This window comes from Pleurodeles waltl, chromosome 4_2 (genome assembly GCF_031143425.1).
Source record: "Pleurodeles waltl isolate 20211129_DDA chromosome 4_2, aPleWal1.hap1.20221129, whole genome shotgun sequence".
NCBI lineage: Eukaryota > Metazoa > Chordata > Amphibia > Caudata > Salamandridae > Pleurodeles > Pleurodeles waltl.
Genome location: NC_090443.1, coordinates 946,211,075 through 946,229,342, shown reverse-complemented (window position 1 = coordinate 946,229,342; position 18,268 = coordinate 946,211,075). Strand labels below are relative to the sequence as shown.

General features: G+C 43.5%; 1 protein-coding gene across 1 annotated transcript in view; it reads left to right on the top strand.

Moving 5' to 3' along the window:
* UQCRH (ubiquinol-cytochrome c reductase hinge protein) overlaps positions 1 to 15,473 on the top strand; it is a 40,092-nt gene extending 24,619 nt beyond the window's left edge. Inside the window, exons 3-4 of the mRNA XM_069232755.1 lie at positions 9,554 to 9,715; positions 15,202 to 15,473. Of these exons, the coding sequence (XP_069088856.1) occupies positions 9,554 to 9,715; positions 15,202 to 15,234 (195 nt within the window). The 3' untranslated portion in view covers positions 15,235 to 15,473. The remainder of the gene's footprint in view (positions 1 to 9,553; positions 9,716 to 15,201) is intronic.
* Positions 15,474 to 18,268: the final 2,795 nt, after the last annotated feature.

The window sequence follows — 18,268 nt, the reverse complement described above, 5'->3', positions numbered from 1 at the left end:
TCCATCTATTCTAAGACACCTCTGCTTCTACACTCTGCCATTGCAAAGATTTCCATCCAATTAGAGTTCCTTAACAGCAAGCAGAATAAATACTGATGAATTATCCCCCCCCTCCCCCCCCCCCCCCGGAGCTGGAGTATGAGGAAAGGCACACAAACTCTGCTGAAGCAAGTGGGTGTCATATCCTGCCTTCTCATACTGAAACGAGAAGTCTCTCCGACCTCTACCTCCACCACGCAGTCAGACGGAGCCTCCTAAACTGTATGACGGAACCACCCAAGCCCCTCCAAGTGGGGCTACAGCCTGGACTCTGAGATCAGGGCTTAATTGATGCCTACCGTTCTGTCCCTCCAGCATGATATCTGATGTCTGGCTACTCTTTTGGTGAGTAAATTCTGATTACCATGCCACACTGCCCGGATCACACCTCTGGTGGGCACCTACCCCCCCCAAATGGACCTCACCTGTTGGACTGGCCCAATTGGCCTATTAATGTTTTTTTTTTTTTTTTTTTTTTTTTTTGCTAGTAACCCCATACACCACTCTATTCTTCTGGTGAGAGCTTACTTCTGTTATCGTGGCATGCCCAGGAGTACTGATCTCAACAACGCTTAGCCCAGATCCACGCCTATAGCTAAATCTACATGTAACCTGTACACATCACCCCCAAACAAGACTTTTCCCACCCTAAAGCTCACACCTTTCAGTGTTAGAGCCAAATTTGGTGTTGCTTATTGAGAGAGTTAAGCACGCTATCTCCTACAACAGGACGTGGATATTATCTTTTTGCACAAAACATACCTCTTCAAAAAATATCACAGATGCATGAGACACCCAACATTCTCTCATCAATATTGGGTCTACCCTCACCAACAAGACAGCTGGCGTTTTATGTCTGCTTCCTTCTCTCATTTGGGCAACCAAGTGAGAGATCTCTATCTGATCATGCAAACCTAGCCGTTACCCAGAGAGATTACTTTGCTGTCAGGAGGGGCCTGCTATACTGGCACCTTAATACCTTCTCTGAGAGATCCAGTAAAAAGCAAACTATATGGAAGGCCATAACAGTATACTTTGTTAACAATACCAATCAGGGAACACACCCACATGTAGTATGGGACGCCTTCAAAGCTACCATACAAGGCTCTTTAACCTCCTTAGACCGAGTTAAAATGAGGGAAGAATGACTTGTGGAACACACACACTTGCATGAGAGATGAAAATTCTGGAGCTTACTAACAAAAAGAATCCCTCTAAAACCACCCAACATATGTTGGCTATGGCTCAAGGCACACAAGGCTAATCACACTGAACAGTCCCTCCTGACTTTGAGTCAAAAGTATTTATGATCAGGGAAACAAGGAGGGCTCCTTCTTAGCGCGCAAGATCAAATTCCATAGGGCCAAGGCATTCATCCTACAAATAAGGCATGTGTTGTCCACTCTCCCTGCTCTTGTTTGCCCTGGTAGTGGAACCCCTGGCAATGACACTCAGACAGACCCCCACAGTCCCAGGCATACCATTTGGGGGTCAAGAACACAAGCTTAATCTGTTTGCAGATTATATACTTCTTACACTCACCAACTCATCTAACTCCTTGCTGGCACTGTTAGACACTCTAGAACAATTTGAAACTGTCCCCAATTTCAAAATTAATAAAGAACACAGAAAAATCTTGTGCTCGACCTCCTGGTCAGTCTGCAGGATGTACCAAACCTGAAAACACAAGCCCAGTTTCAATAGGCCATATCATCGATCTGTTATAGTAGCCTCCATATCAGTGCTGATTGGATGAATGGTCAAGGCTCCACTGGGTCCCCTGTGGGAATGCCACCCTAGATAATCTCCTGCGATGGAAGCTGTTATGCTTGTCAGGGCTGGAAATGATCAACATCATTAAAATGAATATGCTTCCCTGAATGTTATTCCTGCTCCAATACCTCCCTACACCCATCCCCACAACTGACCTCGACAAACTACAAGCACACCCCCACTCATTTGTGTGGAACAAGAAACAACCTTGCATATTGAATACGATTCTTATCCTAACCAGGGATAGGGTGTAATTGTGTTGTAGAATTCTACTGGGCCATCCTTCTATGATATATCACTGAATGGGTGCTGAGGAAGAGACAGAAGCATTAGTTCCACATGGACCGGGCTGTTGCCCAGCGACCGTTATGGGACTTGACCTGGCTTCTTCGCCATGGTCACCTAAAAGCACCTATTCAGCAACTCCACATAAACAGTTTTCGATATATGGGACCACTTAGCTATTAAAAAAGGAATTGCAAACTTCTCATTCCTGCACACACACACACACACACACACACACACACACAGATAGCTAATAACCTCTATTTGAGCCGAGCCTGGGAACCCATTTATTTCTACAACTTCAACTGACCCACAGGAGATTGTAGGCCCCTGAAAGATTGTTTCTATGAGACTCCATAACAGTACAGATAGGACTACCACATCCAAGAAACCTCTTGGCTTCAGTATTGTCAGCTACAACATTGGGCCTTTATCCCAATAACCCCCAAGATGCCGTATGCACCCATGCATCCTTTGAGGACCTCGGGAACGAAAGGCCTAATCTCTAGAACATATAGGTTGATTTAGGTCTCGAAACACAAATTTGTGCATTTCTACCAGTCTCCAGGGACTGGGAGACTGACCCTCACAGGGCAAAAGGGGACAAGGATTGGGACAAGCTCTGGCATGACACACCCCGAACCCTGCGCAATATCCCCCCAAGAGAATCTTCATATAAAAGCATGTGCCAGTTGTACCTCACACTGACTTGCCTACATAAAATGTTTCCCACAACGCCAGCGTTAGGGACCGGGTAAAGGGAGCTTCATCATGCCCTGCTTCCCATGTCTGCATTTTGCCATGATATGCGAGAGGGATTGTTAAAATAATCTGAAGCTCCCACCCTTCCTCCCCAATCTTACTGAATAAGCTACACCCCTGGGTGGTCTTGTACACTTATATATGAACGTTGTGGAATACAATTTTGGTCCTCATTGAAGGCACTCTGAGATACCCATCCCAGCATACCCATTCATCGGTCTCCTAACCATGATGCCCACTGCCATGCAGAGAATATCTTGCCTTGACGCAATACTATTCCGCCATATGACAGAGGTGTGGAGGTGGATGGGCAAGTTATAGCACTCTTATACACCCCTCTTCTGCACTCCTTTTTGCAGAGAGGAGTGCAGAAGAATGCTATAACTTGTCTGTCCACCCCCCTGCCACACAGCCGCTTTGGCACACCCAGATTAATCGTATGGATAATATAATTAATCCAAATGCTGCTGCAAGATTTACTCTCTGCCTTCACACAAGACAGTCAATGACTTCAGTCTTGGAATCCGTCCTCCAGATATCCATATTTGGAAGGAAACTATTCAAAACAATGTGCATTGCTTACTGTCGTTTTTCCTTGGGACGGTCGGTGGACAGTGCAAACAAAACAGCACACTATGCTGCAGCCTTGCACCACATAATCGTACCACCTTACCATAAGAAATACATAGGAGTGCTTTCTCAATAAGGCCACTATGCTCTGGAGCTCGTTTCCAGCCAACATATGAAGCATACAGGAGCATAAAAACATCAGGAGACATTTGAAAACATGGCTGTTTCCAAGACAACTACAGTATACTACATCCCTGGGATCGAACCCGGACAACAGTTGCACCTCCAAATTCAATCTTCCGTATTTCTGGGTTGAAAGCAGAACAACCCAACCAGCAGACTATTTTCTAAATACAATTAAGCTAATAAGAACTGGTCTATGGTTTACCTGGGTTTTGTATAGTTATGTCAATTCATAATTAACATGTCTGCCCCATACGAATACCATATGTAATACCGTAACACTCAGTGGTCAGAAGCCAACTATAACTTAATAAGTGGGGTACAGGTCATATCAGCTACAGGGCTTGTCCATCCCCAGTACTGTACTAGCCAAATCACCAAAAGAAAAGGCATAGAATAACTGACGACTTTAAGGCAGTCCACCACTGCAGGTCTCAAATTACTGTGCACTATGATCTATTTCTTACATCGCCCAATGGCACTTAGATGATTAGTAACAAAACTCATCTCAGCTGATCGCTCCAGTTTTCATTTCTCTCTCCACCCAGCTCAGGACCAAAGCTATAAATACACATTCTGGTTAACAGCCCAGTGCAGTAACCAGTTAAGAAGACTGATAATAAGAACTACCATACAAGAACCTGCAAAGCTACCTCCTAACTGAAAACCATAAACTGTGTGTCTTTGCCTCACACCTGTCATCCAGCACTCTGCTGAATGCTGCGTCCCACAACACACTGACTGCACCTTCGTAGTCATTTCGCATGACATGGAGACACTTCCCACAAAAGGACACGAAACTAAGATAACCTTACAAAATACACACCCTAAACGGTGTGGCTTCGTGCCCATGTAGGCAAGCGACTCGGTGCATTACAGGGGGGTAGTAAGTGCTATATAAATGCTGTAATAAAATACAAAAAGTCAGTGAGCATGATGTAAGCAGATTCAGAAAAAAAGAAGGCGGCAAATGTCCGCTGCTCCATGTGGAAAAGGGAAGGTACACACCTATTGCGCACACCCTAGTGCAGCAGCTCTTAACTAGTGGTGACTCTGGGTTCACTGCGCCTATTAAGAGGGCCTAGTGACTTGCATGACTTCTATTATTTGCTGCCAATAATCGTAAGCATTTTGAGCTATATAAATGTGATTTCTTCTATAAGATAATTGTTTCATCAAGTAACAATAATACTTAGTCTACTGAGTTTCCTCTTCAGTGTATTTGATGTATGTATTAATAAAATCGACTGTTTAAAAAAAAAAAAACTTGTAAGCATTTTAAAACATTTTAGCTAGATTGCTAGTTAAGGATGGAGCATGTGAAAATACTGTTTGCGTTCCAACACATTCCGACCTGAACTAGTAATCTGTTTCTGAATTACAACACGTTTTAGTTGCTTATGATTTTCTAGAATATAATGTGTATCTGCACATTTGGAGAACCAGTGATATTCACGTTTGGTGGACTTTGCATGCATGACCAGGCAGGTTGTTCATAGAAATTCCTTCCAGGCTGCACGTCTTGCAGTCCACTGCTTTAAGGTCAGGCACTTGCAGACTCTTAAGTCTACACTTTGTGTTGCCTTGGGATCATGCCTGTACATTTCATCAGAGCTCAAATGCTCACACAGATATAGTACCAGTTCCTATTCAGCAGCCTGTACTCTGGCATAATGAGCGTTTTATTCTCTAGCTTTTATGCAGTCTCAGCCTTTATCACCTTTTGACCCAAAGACAAGGATGGTCTTTAGCTTTGTCTGTACCATGCTCGATTGCTTCCCTAACTGCACAAGGCCAGTGTCAGTCCAGTTGCTACTTCTGTCCTACCATTTCTGCCGAGAACGCTTATTTCATATGATTGCGGTTGATTTGTGATTACGACAGGGGTCTTAATCTGGTTTTTAGCCTCTTATATTTAAACGTGCAGTTGCAGAAGAAAAGAGATGAGCCTATTTCATATCGTGTGTACTTGTTTATGTACTATTGTGTAGCTTCAAATCCTAGAAATGACTTGGAGGTCCCTGGATTCCAGTTGTGATTCAGTGATGTCCTCGGGAAGAACACACTGCCTGCCCTATTGTGAAGTTCTGTTAAGCTGTTACGCAGTTTATATCGACACTAGGAGGTGCTAGTTCCCACATTCTGTGACTCGGCGAGCCCACGGAAATAAGAGTAGTGCTTTTAAAGGAATGTAACGTTTCTGTCTAAAATGGCAACTTATTTTTGTTGTGATTCATAATGGCATTAAGTTAAAATATTCTCAGCTTAAAGGCCACTAACTCCATGTTGGGCGGTGCTGATGATCCTGCAGCTGGTTTTAAAATAAGAGGGTTAGACGTATTTGCCTGTTTTGGGGAGTTAAATGAACCGGCACTACCTGTAACGGCTTTTTCTGCCCCTTTGCTGGTTACATTTTCTGGTTGGTTTTTTTTTTCCGAATTGATTTAGATGTTACTGTTACAAGTATGTTTTTTTCCTAAGTAAAATTGAACATTTCACCCTATCGTAGCTAGTTAAAAATTGTTCAAGACTAAACTGGTTAATGGCGGTGGAACTTAAACTTGTCAGAAAGGTGGTTTTGTGAGTTAATGCTCGTCGCTGACATCTGCAGGTGATATAAGGATACTTAAGTACCATTAAATCGAATAACAGTAATATGTTATGTGCTGCTCTTGGATATATCAGACGTGCAATATGAAGCAGTAGAAAGTATTGAGTTATACTACTACATTGAATAATAACTTTCAATGTCTAATTTGCAGACTTTCTACTGATACCCGCCATAGTAGGCATTCATGTTTATAATCCATCGAACTACCTTACTACCAATAGTTGAGTGGTTTTTTTGCTTGTTTATCTCTAATAATGAGAAGGTTGTTTAAGAGCATTAATCTGTTTTTTTGCTGAAGTTGCATGTGATTGTACCCTTGCAGGCTCTGTGCGAACAACCCCCATCTAATAAACTATGAAATTACCTATTATCTGCTGGATTTTATGACAATGTCAGTCAACACTGTAGTGCGATGATAACATAGCTGTCAATTGCCCTTATAATTCCTTTTTATGTCCATCTGTATTTGGGGGGGGGGGAGAGAGTATGAAACTATAATAGGTTAATAACATTACAGTTTAAGACTAACACCCACTATATCATTGGCTTCAAATGGATTATCAGTGTCGTCGTTAGAACTCAAGCTCTGCTCACAAATGATTGAATTTTTCTTAGAAAAGTGCTGAAAAAGTTGTAGTGCACGCATAGTCTTCAAAACCAGAGTTAAATTAGTTACAAGTAAAAATGAAAAAAACTACAGAAATTGTCCAGGTAAGTGAAGCACTTAAAACAAGACACCCTACGTTTTGAAAACCTCTTTCCTCACCCTCTTGTACTCTCCCACACCCTAGACTTAGCTGCATAAAAATTGCTATCTGAACCTATATAGGCTAGTGTAGGAATCTGGCCCTTTATTTGATATGTGAATACCGTGTAAAGGGTCCATGGGTTCCCTAGTGAGTGGACAGGGCTTGCTATGCAATCCCAAAGTGCTCTATTTAGGGGTAGTGTGGTCGAGCAGCCATAGGCTGAGGAGGGCATGACATCTACGATTACACTCCATTATGAAAATAGCAAGTATCTTCATATATGTTTAGGCATCAGAGAAAAATTGTTCAGGTATGTACGTTTTTAAATGGGAATTCTTTTCACTTTAAAAAGTGGACACTGCAATTTCTGAGTACTTCAGCATTATCCTTTGTGAAGAAAAACAAGTTCTGCAAACAGGTAAAGTAGAGCGACTTACAAGACCAATCTCCAGGAGTTACGGTGAGTAGTAGACAAGGGCCAAGGCCACACCCACAGTACACCCTCAGCTGCATAGGGGCGGCCGGATGCAGAGTGCAAAACGGCATCGGGTGCCCAGTGTGTTCCTATAGTGGTCGGTCACTGCAAAAAGAGGCTACAGGCTCTGGCTAGGAGGCCAGTTGGGCTGAACCAACAGTGGAGCTCAAGCCTCACGATGCTCGTGCACAGGTAGGCACCTCTGGGCCTCTTCTCCGTGGCTCAGGGGTGACTAGTGCATACATGTCCTTAGGTATCTGGTTTTTCTGATCAGAGCAGTAGAGGAGGGCTGCATGTGTCGTTGGAGTCTAGGAGGCATGAAACCACAATGAACTATGCCTCTGAAGGGCTGGTGAACCTTGTTGGCAATGGTGGCCCACTTCAACTTGGGTCGGAGACAGGTGACTTCAGGTGTCTGGTTTTGGGGGTTCCAAAGGCTTCAGGGTCACTTCTTTTGGAGTTTGCTGGAGAACAGGTCCACTGTTCACAGGAGGTCTTGAGTCTTTTTCGAAGGCAGACAGCCCTCCTAGGTTTCTGGAGTCACAGCTGGAGGACGAGTCTACTTTGGTGCAAAGTTTGACGAGGGATGCAGACAGGCTGGCTGGGTTGGTACCAGGTCAGCTGCTGCTTTTCTCCTCTTCTGTTTTTGTGGCTCTTCTGTGCCCTTGGTCATCTTAAGTCCTCAGTATCCGCTTCTCTGGTGCTAGGGGCTCCCCTAAATACTAAATTTATGGGTGTGAGTGGGGTGTAGGATAGTAGCCAATGGGCTACTGGCCCTTGGGGTCACTGCGCCTCCTTTATGACCAGTTCCTGTGGGAAGTGGGCATAACAGTGTCCCAGAATTCCTAGGTATGCCATCCCAAAGATGGCTACCTCAGAAAAATCAGCTTGTCCTCAATAGCCCACCTTACGGGTGGCACTAGCCTGGAGGTAGCACGCCTATCTGACTAGCTAATTTTCCTGCCTGTCTGGGTGCCAAATGTGCTCTTGACAGGGTAGATGGCTTCCTCTCTTTTGTGAGGGGAGCCAGATTCGTATTTCAAAGGCAGCAGCCCTTTGAGGCTTTCCACTTTAGGAAGGCTAATCAGCAGATCATCCCGTGGTGGTGGGGTGGGGAACGGGAGGTTTACACCCTCTTCCCAGGCGGGCTCTTGTTATGGGCCTCTTGTGAGCAGAAGGCTCTCCCCCTAGGGGTCCAGAACGGTGTCTGGGGTAGCAGGCTGGTAGAAACCAATCCGTGAGCACACCAGAGGCTGGTAGGGTTTCAGGGGGAACCTCTATGGTGCCCTTTCTGCATGTATTGATCAATCTAACACTGGCATCAGTGTGGATTCACAAATATGAGGTGGTTGATACCAAACATCCCTAGCTTCACTGAAGCCATCATGTAGCTGGGGAAGTCGTATTGACTAGTGTCTAACACGTGCATTGGTCACTTACTATGTCTGAGAATTGACAGACATAGCAGGGGCATATCTGCTTGTGCAGATATGCCCTCACATGTAATATAATGCACCCTGCCTTAGGGCTGTAATGCCTGCTAGAGGGGTGACATATATTTTGCATGCTGTGGTAGGGTACATGGCACACAGTCTGTGTGCCATGTCGTGTTTTCACTTCTGTTGGCGCCAAGACAGGCAGTCCACGATGGCAGCCTGTCGTGCTTTTTGAGGGGTCCCTTAAGTGCCTCCTTTAGTACCCCAGGCACTGGTTACCAGGGCTACCATTTACTAGGGACTTATAGAGGGTGCTAAATGTTTGGCCAGTTGGGGAAATAACTGCAGTTTCGGGAAGAGCTGAGGCACTGGGCATCTGGTTAGCAGGATCCCAGGGTACTTTCAGTTCCAATCACATCATGTACCAGGAAACATGTGGGGCAGTAACCGTGTCAAAAAGAGGCTCTTGCCTACAGCTAGACTTTATTTTATTTTTTTAACGTTTCAGTCAGATTCATAAAATTATTAGCACAACAAAAAACAACTTTTCCTTGTAAACTCAGACCTAACCGTAGCTGGAGTTATCACTGGCTTTGTAGTATATTAGGTCTAGATCCATATATAAATGGATACCCATTAAGCACTTTTTTGTTTTCCTTCTTTGTATCAGGATCCCTTGACAACGGTGAGGGAGCACTGTGAGCAGTCTGAAAAATGCACAAAACTGCGAGAGAAGTTGGAACTTTGTGACCAGCGTGTATCCTCGAGATCACACACTGAAGAGGACTGCACAGAAGAGCTTTTCGACTTCCTACACGCAAGGGACCACTGTGTAAGTAAAACCAGTTGAAGCAGAAATGCTCAGACCTAAAGAAAAGCTATTCCGTTCTTTCAGATCGATCTTCATCTCGCTTTTTGTTATGTCATACAGCGCTCAAAAAAATATTTTGGGGCCAGTAGCAGAGTGTATTGGGGTGCACTGGGAGGCAGGGAAATATAGGCTTATATGCATGAAAAGGTAACTTTCAAAATCATAACTACAGCTTGTTAGACTTTCGATCTAATTATTTAACTTTGACGTGGAGTAACTGTTTAGAGAAAATAAATCTATACTTTCTGTTTATGAAAAGTAATGTCCTGTACAGTCACGAGGTAGCTTTGGTTTAACAGGCTCTTTTGAATCTGCTCAACTATTGACACATGCAGTGTTCATGCATCTCCATGATGCTGACGATCATTCATTAACCTACATAGCAACGTTTATAACTTCTGACCTGCAGGTAACAAGCGGATCTCTGCAGGGAGCTGTCCACAGAAAAAACAAACCTGTGAAAGCATGCTACACATTGCCCTTACAGCAGGAACACGAGCCCTCTATGCTAGATTTCTCTGGCAAGTTCATTAACCACCAGTTATTTAACTGTGATTCTACTCTTGAAACTTCTAGATACACGGAGTTCTGCAGCAGGTGCTTGGTCACATAAGATGTTTTAAAATGTTTGTGACCAATTAAATAATCTAGAATAGGCCTGCTTTTAAAGTTGTCCCTTTTGCTAATTTCCTTGGAGCAGAGTTTTAAATTAGAAGTGTGTATTTTGACTGTCAGACGTGCTCTTCATGTCTGTGAGCCTCGTGGTTCCACCTCCTTTCTGCTGCAAGCTTTTGACACTCAGTTATGTCTTCCCACACTGTTTCATTTCCGGTAGTGAAGTCCCTTTCCCTTTCTTCATAGTTCAGGTATATGCAGTGCTGTGTTGCTTCAGGAGGCAGCTGGATTGAAAGACATGGGTTTTAAAAGCATATATTGGTTCCAAATGGAAGAAAAGGCTGCTACTCTTGATGTGTCACACTGCGGTATCTGAAAAGTTTGCTTTGAAACGGACATCCTACTTTAAGGCCCAAAAACAGAAAAATAATCTTGACAATGCCATGAATATTGCAACTCTTCTGAGAGACTTTCCAGGCTTGACTTTGCAAAGGTCGGTTAAAGTGTTCCACTGGTGGAAATCGGCATGCATTTTGAGGTCACATTTAAAGGAGGTTGCGGACTTGAACACACACTCGAGCAGCTGCTGGACGAATGCAGGGCTCTGGGACTCGGAACAGCTCCCCACTGCCTAAATCCATTCTAGTTAAGCAAACACTCATGTGGAAAATTCTTTGTGACAACCGGATTCCTGGGGCACCAAGACAGCCCGGGATTACTGGGCTCCAGTTGCATCAATTGGAGCGGTTTACCACTGGTGTCCTGAGGCCACAGTACTAGTGGACCCTAAGCTTGATAATCTGGTACTCTGCTACATCACTTGACTCTGTCAGGGTAGTGAGACAGCAAGCCAAGGCTTACTCAAGTAGCGGAGGTGGGTTGGACATTCATAATACAGTTACATCGTAGTAACAGTTAATGAGATCAGTTTCCAATGTTTTACTTTATAAAAGAAAAGTACTTTAATGCATGCAAGAAAAATATACTAGACATGAAACTAAGATTAACAGTGAAAACAAAGTTTCTGCAACCCTCTAGACCAGAGGTTTGACCCCAGACACCATTATAGCACCTAGATGCTAAGCACTATTAAACAACAGTTAACATTGCATTGCACAGACCATGATACACAGGGTTACTCTTCAAAGCTAGAGCAGTGGTGCAGTGCTAGGGTTTCAGGAGTTTATATGAAATCAAATGTTCTTGGTTCACCCACTTTCCCGCCACCCAAAGCAACAGAAGTACCCACACTTCATGGCAAGGACACCTCTCTAGTGGTGTCAGTAGTCTGGATAGGGGTGCCTGGTGTCTTGGCACGGTTATGGTGTCCCACTACTCCATAGCCACTGGGCTAGCAGTAGGAGAGTAGTGGCTGTCCAGGGTGCCAGTCCACCCTGCTACACTCATATGACACAAAAGAGGTTGGAGCTTGTACCACAGAACCCACTGGTCACAGTCTACGTTTTCTAAAAGCAGGCCATCCCCAGGGTTGGTGCTACTTGGTACCAAGCAGGACAAGCAAGGATAAAGCTAGAGACTGTACAAGTCCTGGGGCAGGGACCAAGGGTTTAAGTGGTAAGTTCTTTATAGGGCACACTTCCTCCGGCTAAAGATGATTACTAGAAGCACCCACTGGCTCCCACAGGACAGGGGGTCAAGAGCACAGCAGTCTTGCATTCAGTGACAACATGGAGCTCCCTGTCTCCCTCGATGTTGATCTGCAGCAAGTTTCCTTATCTTGAGCAGCTACCTGAAGTCTCCTTGTGTTCCGATGGACAGAACCACTGTCATTCTACCACAACCTGAGTAGAGAGGGCAGTAGCCACTCTCTATATACAAGCTCCTTCAACCTCGTAGCTAAACTCTAGGGTCTCAATCTATGTGAACAGGAAGACCCTCATCGGACATGCATGAGTGTCATATTCACTGAGGTAGAATTACCATCAAAGCAGGCCACTATGGAATTCCTTACCACTGGAGCTTCGATTAGAGAACTCGGAACTTCAGTTTCGTAAAAAACCTAAGACTTTCCTCTTTTCCTCATAGTTTGTCAACTTTGTCTGTTTGACGGTCCTGTGTCAGCACTGGGAAGCCTTTGCGCTCTATAAATCTCTAATAATAATAATAATAATAATAATCACTGAGGTAGAATTCAAGAAAACCTACAGCAGTTTAAAGTGACTTGCCATGAGGTTAGCATGGGGCAGAGAAGCATGCTGTCCAGAGCCATCCAGAAGGCTTCCTGTCCCAACTCACTTCAAGTTGGCTTTGCACCCATATTGTAAATAATGTACCATACAACTTTAACAACTATATAGCGAATGAGTGTAAAAAAAAAAAAAAAAAAAAAAAAAAAAAAAAAAAAGGTTGAGGGACGGTTCTGACTGCTCTCATGGAAGGCAGTATACAATATGTCTTTATCACTAGAGACAGTCTGTCATGGTACAGAGGAGTTGGAAGTAGAAGTGATCGGAGTTGAGGGAGGTTATGCTTGTGCAAGCTGTAAATATACACGAGATGCATACCAGCTACACTGTCCTCCGCACAGGCACACAAATAATGCACCTTGGCTTTTGGTGTTTTGCATGTGTTAAGGGGAAAACGAAAACGCTGGTGTGAATTATTCATTCAAGGGAGCATGAAGTAACAAGGTGTACCTCAGGCTTCAAATAGTATAAAAGTCAGTGTGCAGCTTCCAGTGGAAATACATATCCGCATTGGTGAGGTATAATCTTATTAAGATCCAAATAATGGATCTGCACATGGTCAGGTATCTAACAGTGTTACTCCGCTCACTAGTGACATACATGCATATACATAAGACGCCATATCAGGAGCATTGGTTACTTCCCAGCTCAGCGGTCTACCTTATCATCCCAGTTCACCACATCATACGCCAACAGCACATAAAGAAGACACAGGAGGCAGACCACATCACAGGGCACAGCACTGCTGTCTCAATTTACAAATTGGTACTGAAAGTTTGAAAGAAATGATACCTCTTGAAAAAACCAAAAGTCAAATCTACGAGGCACTCCATCACATGACTTATACTCGCCACATGGAACACAATGGTACCTTATTGTACATCTTACCCTTACACAGACTTCAGAGTGAAAACTGTACACAAGGTACAACGATCACTAGGCACGCCAACCATATAAAACCCGCTAGTTTGTGAAAGCTCTCCTACCAGACGACACTGCTTCATACCCTGCAATAGTCCTCTTTACAGTCCAGAGAAATATACAGATCCTTTAAAAGCTTAATACACAAGTCTCATCTAATCCACCTGAAGTTGTGCGTGGCATGTAGACCGCCGAATTGGTGCATAACTAATACCACAACATGTGGCAACCACCTAAAGTGGTGTATTGTATTATAACATCCAGAACGGATGCTTAACTTACCAATATTTGCAAGGCAAGTGCATAGATGGCTTTTCACTTGTACTAAAACTATGCATATGTCATCAAACTGCATTGAACATTTAGGTATTATTATTGTTAATATTATGGTTATTATTTTGCCAATGCTGTACAGCATCGCAAAGCCAAAAGGTCGCTAAATGCCTATGAAGGGCAAGACTCTTTGGCTTTTCCAATGCTTGTTTATTGGTGCACTCCTGCCTAATTGTGTTATTTTCTAAAACGATGGCAGTGATCGAATTGGGATTGGAGGCTTCGTGCTGCAAAGTTTCAGTTACAAATAAAATATTCGCTGTATTTGAAGAGAGAAACAATGCTGGTTCAACATTGTGATCATCAATTTAAGAAGATAAGGGATGGTGTTAACTGTCTTGGCACTGTGGTGGACGTTGTTCATTGTCTCTTCAAAAGCATTATGAGATGAAGGGCCAATTACAGACCTAAATTAGTCAAAAGAATACTCCGCATAAGAAGGCACTAAAAACTGGCAAGAAGGAGACTGAAAGCTTACCTTCCACCCGTTGTCAATTGCAGTGGGTTCATATCTAGACTATATATCCAGAAGAACTGGCAATTTCTGGCACTGGGCTCCTTGACTGTCGCACCAGCGTTGCACCAGCTGCGTGACTGAGTAGATTGGGTTATTTTATAGTTTCCCTAATCCATGCCCAGAACTGCCAAGAACCTAGATAGCTGACCGGATATGAAAGGAAATTCGCTCTCTCCACAAAACCACCACCAAGGTGGGTTAGGAAAGGAGACCTCTGAGCAGAGGTACTCATGAAAAAACGGAAGGCTGAGAAAGCACATTCGAGAAAGGGTTTCCTTTAGCACCAATATTTCTATCCATGACTTAAAAAGATATTTGAAAATGCAGCAGTGTAGAAGATAACCGTAAAAGCCGTATAACTTAAAAAAAAATCATACTAAAGTTAAGAACTAAATTGTAGATAACTATCCCTCAAAGCAAGCTCTAATGCCACTTTCTGCTAAATAATCCAAAGAGGTCGTCACTTGGGGGCTTTACACGTGACCCACCACAGTTTTTGGTGGTGTATCCCAGTCCACTGCATATATTATTCATAAAGCATTCTAATTGGGTGAGATATGAGGGATAAAGTAGGGGCGGGTGTGTGTTTTATTGTACTGAAACGCAACATAAGAATGAAAAGGATTCTGTTGCTTATCATGTCAGGGCTTTTCATTTGGTGGTTTGAGGCAGCTCTCTGCACCCGAGGTTTAATTTATTGATTTTAGTGGCCTCCCTTTGAATATCAACAAAGTTATAACGAAGAACGTAGTCCTACCGTACCTTTTCTCATTCAGCACTTGACAGCTTACTAAATGCGCACCTCAGAAATATTCTTTGAATATTTGATGTTTCAACTTTCTTTCTTTGTACAGGTGGCTCATAAGATATTCAGCCATGTAAAATGAAGAGGATTTAAAGAAACAGTTTGCCCGAAGAATGTTTCCCCTCTGGATTTCCAAGAGACTGCTTTGCAGATACCATCAAGCTTGTGTTGAACACGTTATTGCAAGTGCTGAGCAGTTTTCGTTTTGACATTGCAAGCCTCTAGCTGGATTTCCCCAAAACAATATTTACAACCACAACGAAGCTAGTGAATATTTTGTGATTCTCTGTATTAATAAATTTATGTTAAATTCAGCTTAAATTGGCCTATTTGCTGTTTTGTAATAGGTACATGCACGTAAAACTCATGCTTTAAGTAGACGTTCACCCAATGTTTTAGAAGTAGAATTTTAGGAAATCAATGCTTTTAATACGAAACATCAACTTTAACTCACAAAGTTGTTACCCATGCCGCCAGTAATTAAGGGTTTATTTGCATCCTTCCTTTCTGGAGGCACTGTTCCAATCAAAGTCACTGTTCTAATAGCTGGTTATAGAAGAGTAGATGGTGATGTGATAGATATACAGGGAGTGCAGAATTATTAGGCAAGTTGTATTTTTGAGGATTAATTTTATTATTGAACAACAACCATGTTCTCAATGAACCCAAAAAACTCATTAATATCAAAGCTGAATATTTTTGGAAGTAGTTTTTAGTTTGTTTTTAGTTTTAGCTATGTTAGGGGGATATCTGTGTGTGCAGGTGACTATTACTGTGCATAATTATTAGGCAACTCAACAAAAAAAAAATATACCCATTTCAATTATTTATTATTACCAGTGAAACCAATATAACATCTCAACATTCACAAATATACATTTCTGACATTCAAAAACAAAACAAAAACAAATCAGTGACCAATATAGCCACCTTTCTTTGCAAGGACACTCAAAAGCCTGCCATCCATGGATTCTGTCAGTGTTTTGATCTGTTCACCATCAACATTGCGTGCAGCAGCAACCACAGCCTCCCAGACACTGTTCAGAGAGGTGTACTGTTTTCCCTCCTTGTAAATCTCACATTTGATGATGGACCACAGGTTCTCAATGGGGTTCAGATCAGGTGAACAAGGAGGCCATGTCATTAGATTTCCTTCTTTTATACCCTTTCTTGCCAGCCACGCTGTGGAGTACTTGGACGCGTGTGATGGAGCATTGTCCTGCATGAAAATCATGTTTTTCTTGAAGGATGCAGACTTCTTCCTGTACCACTGCTTGAAGAAGGTGTCTTCCAGGAACTGGCAGTAGGACTGGGAGTTGAGCTTGACTCCATCCTCAACCCGAAAAGGCCCCACAAGCTCATCTTTGATGATACCAGCCCAAACCAGTACTCCACCTCCACCTTGCTGGCGTCTGAGTCGTACTGGAGCTCTCTGCCCTTTACCAATCCAGCCACGGGCCCATCCATCTGGCCCATCAAGACTCACTCTCATTTCATCAGTCCATAAAACCTTAGAAAAATCAGTCTTGAGATATTTCTTGGCCCAGTCTTGACGTTTCAGCTTGTGTGTCTTGTTCAGTGGTGGTCGTCTTTCAGCCTTTCTTACCTTGGCCATGTCTCTGAGTATTGCACACCTTGTGCTTTTGGGCACTCCAGTGATGTTGCAGCTCTGAAATATGGCCAAACTGGTGGCAAGTGGCATCGTGGCAGCTGCACGCTTGACTTTTCTCAGTTCATGGGCAGTTATTTTGCGCCTTGGTTTTTCCACACGCTTCTTGCGACCCTGTTGACTATTTTGAATGAAACGCTTGATTGTTCGATGATCACGCTTCAGAAGCTTTGCAATTTTAAGAGTGCTGCATCCCTCTGCAAGATATCTCACTATTTTTGACTTTTCTGAGCCTGTCCAGTCCTTCTTTTGACCCATTTTGCCAAAGGAAAGGAAGTTGCCTAATAATTATGCACACCTGATATAGGGTGTTGATGTCATTAGACCACACCCCTTCTCATTACAGAGATGCACATCACCTAATATGCTTAATTGGTAGTAGGCTTTCGAGCCTATACAGCTTGGAGTAAGACAACATGCATAAAGAGGATGATGTGGTCAAAATACTCATTTGCCTAATAATTCTGCACTCCCTGTATATTGGCTAGTCTTAGACCTATCTTCTTGGGTAAATTGTTTGAGAAAGCTGTCAAGAAGAATCAATTTGTGAGGCTGCCAGCGTCTGGTATACCAAGCTTGGGTCTGTGGCTCGAGGGCTGTGCCTGTGGAGTCGCGCAAAAGGTGAGCTGTTTTACAGCAGCAGTAGGAGCAAATATGCTTCAATTTAATATGAGTGTGGAGCTCTTCCGGGACCTTTGCCATCGGTTCTTTTCCGTCTTTCCTTAAATGCTTGTATGCCAAACGAGAGACATTGTGGAGGGAGCATGAGGTACTTTAGAGAGCAAATGTTGATATAGTTTCCGATAGACCTATTCTGTATGAGGAGTAGCCTGACCCGGAGGAATGGTGGAGGTGGACTGGGATGCTGAGGTGTTCGTGTTAATAAATGGCATCTGAGGAAGTGGCGACCAGCTATGATAGGCCAGTAACCAGATCAAGCTCAACCTCCAAATGGCTTAGAAGGGACGCATATGAACAATTAACCAGGACGACCCCTAAAGCCCGGACACAGTGATTTTTACATGTCTCCAGAAGGAAGGTGAGAGATGCGAGCCACCCAGATTGGAGATGCAATTGAGCAGTAATATTGGTACTTACTGGGCCTCGGGTAAAGCAACCTGGGTGATGTTAGAAAAGGTAACTGAGGCTGTACACCGTGAAAAGTCCACTACACCAGCGTACGGGCGAGCTGGGGTGCTACAGCCTCTTTCTCTACCTTTGTCACTTAAAAGTGGACACAGGTGCTCACTCAGGGCGGAAATATCTGATCTCTGCACAAATTGGGACTTACCTGTTGGAATTTACAGTGTGGAGCACATGCTTTGAGACTGTTGATGCGGTGTGTGGCAGCTACAGGTTTCTCCTTACACACCAACTCAGGACCTCTGTCCTAGAAGGCGTGAGGGCTCACTGACAAGAAGTTGTTCCTATTGCATAATCTGACACA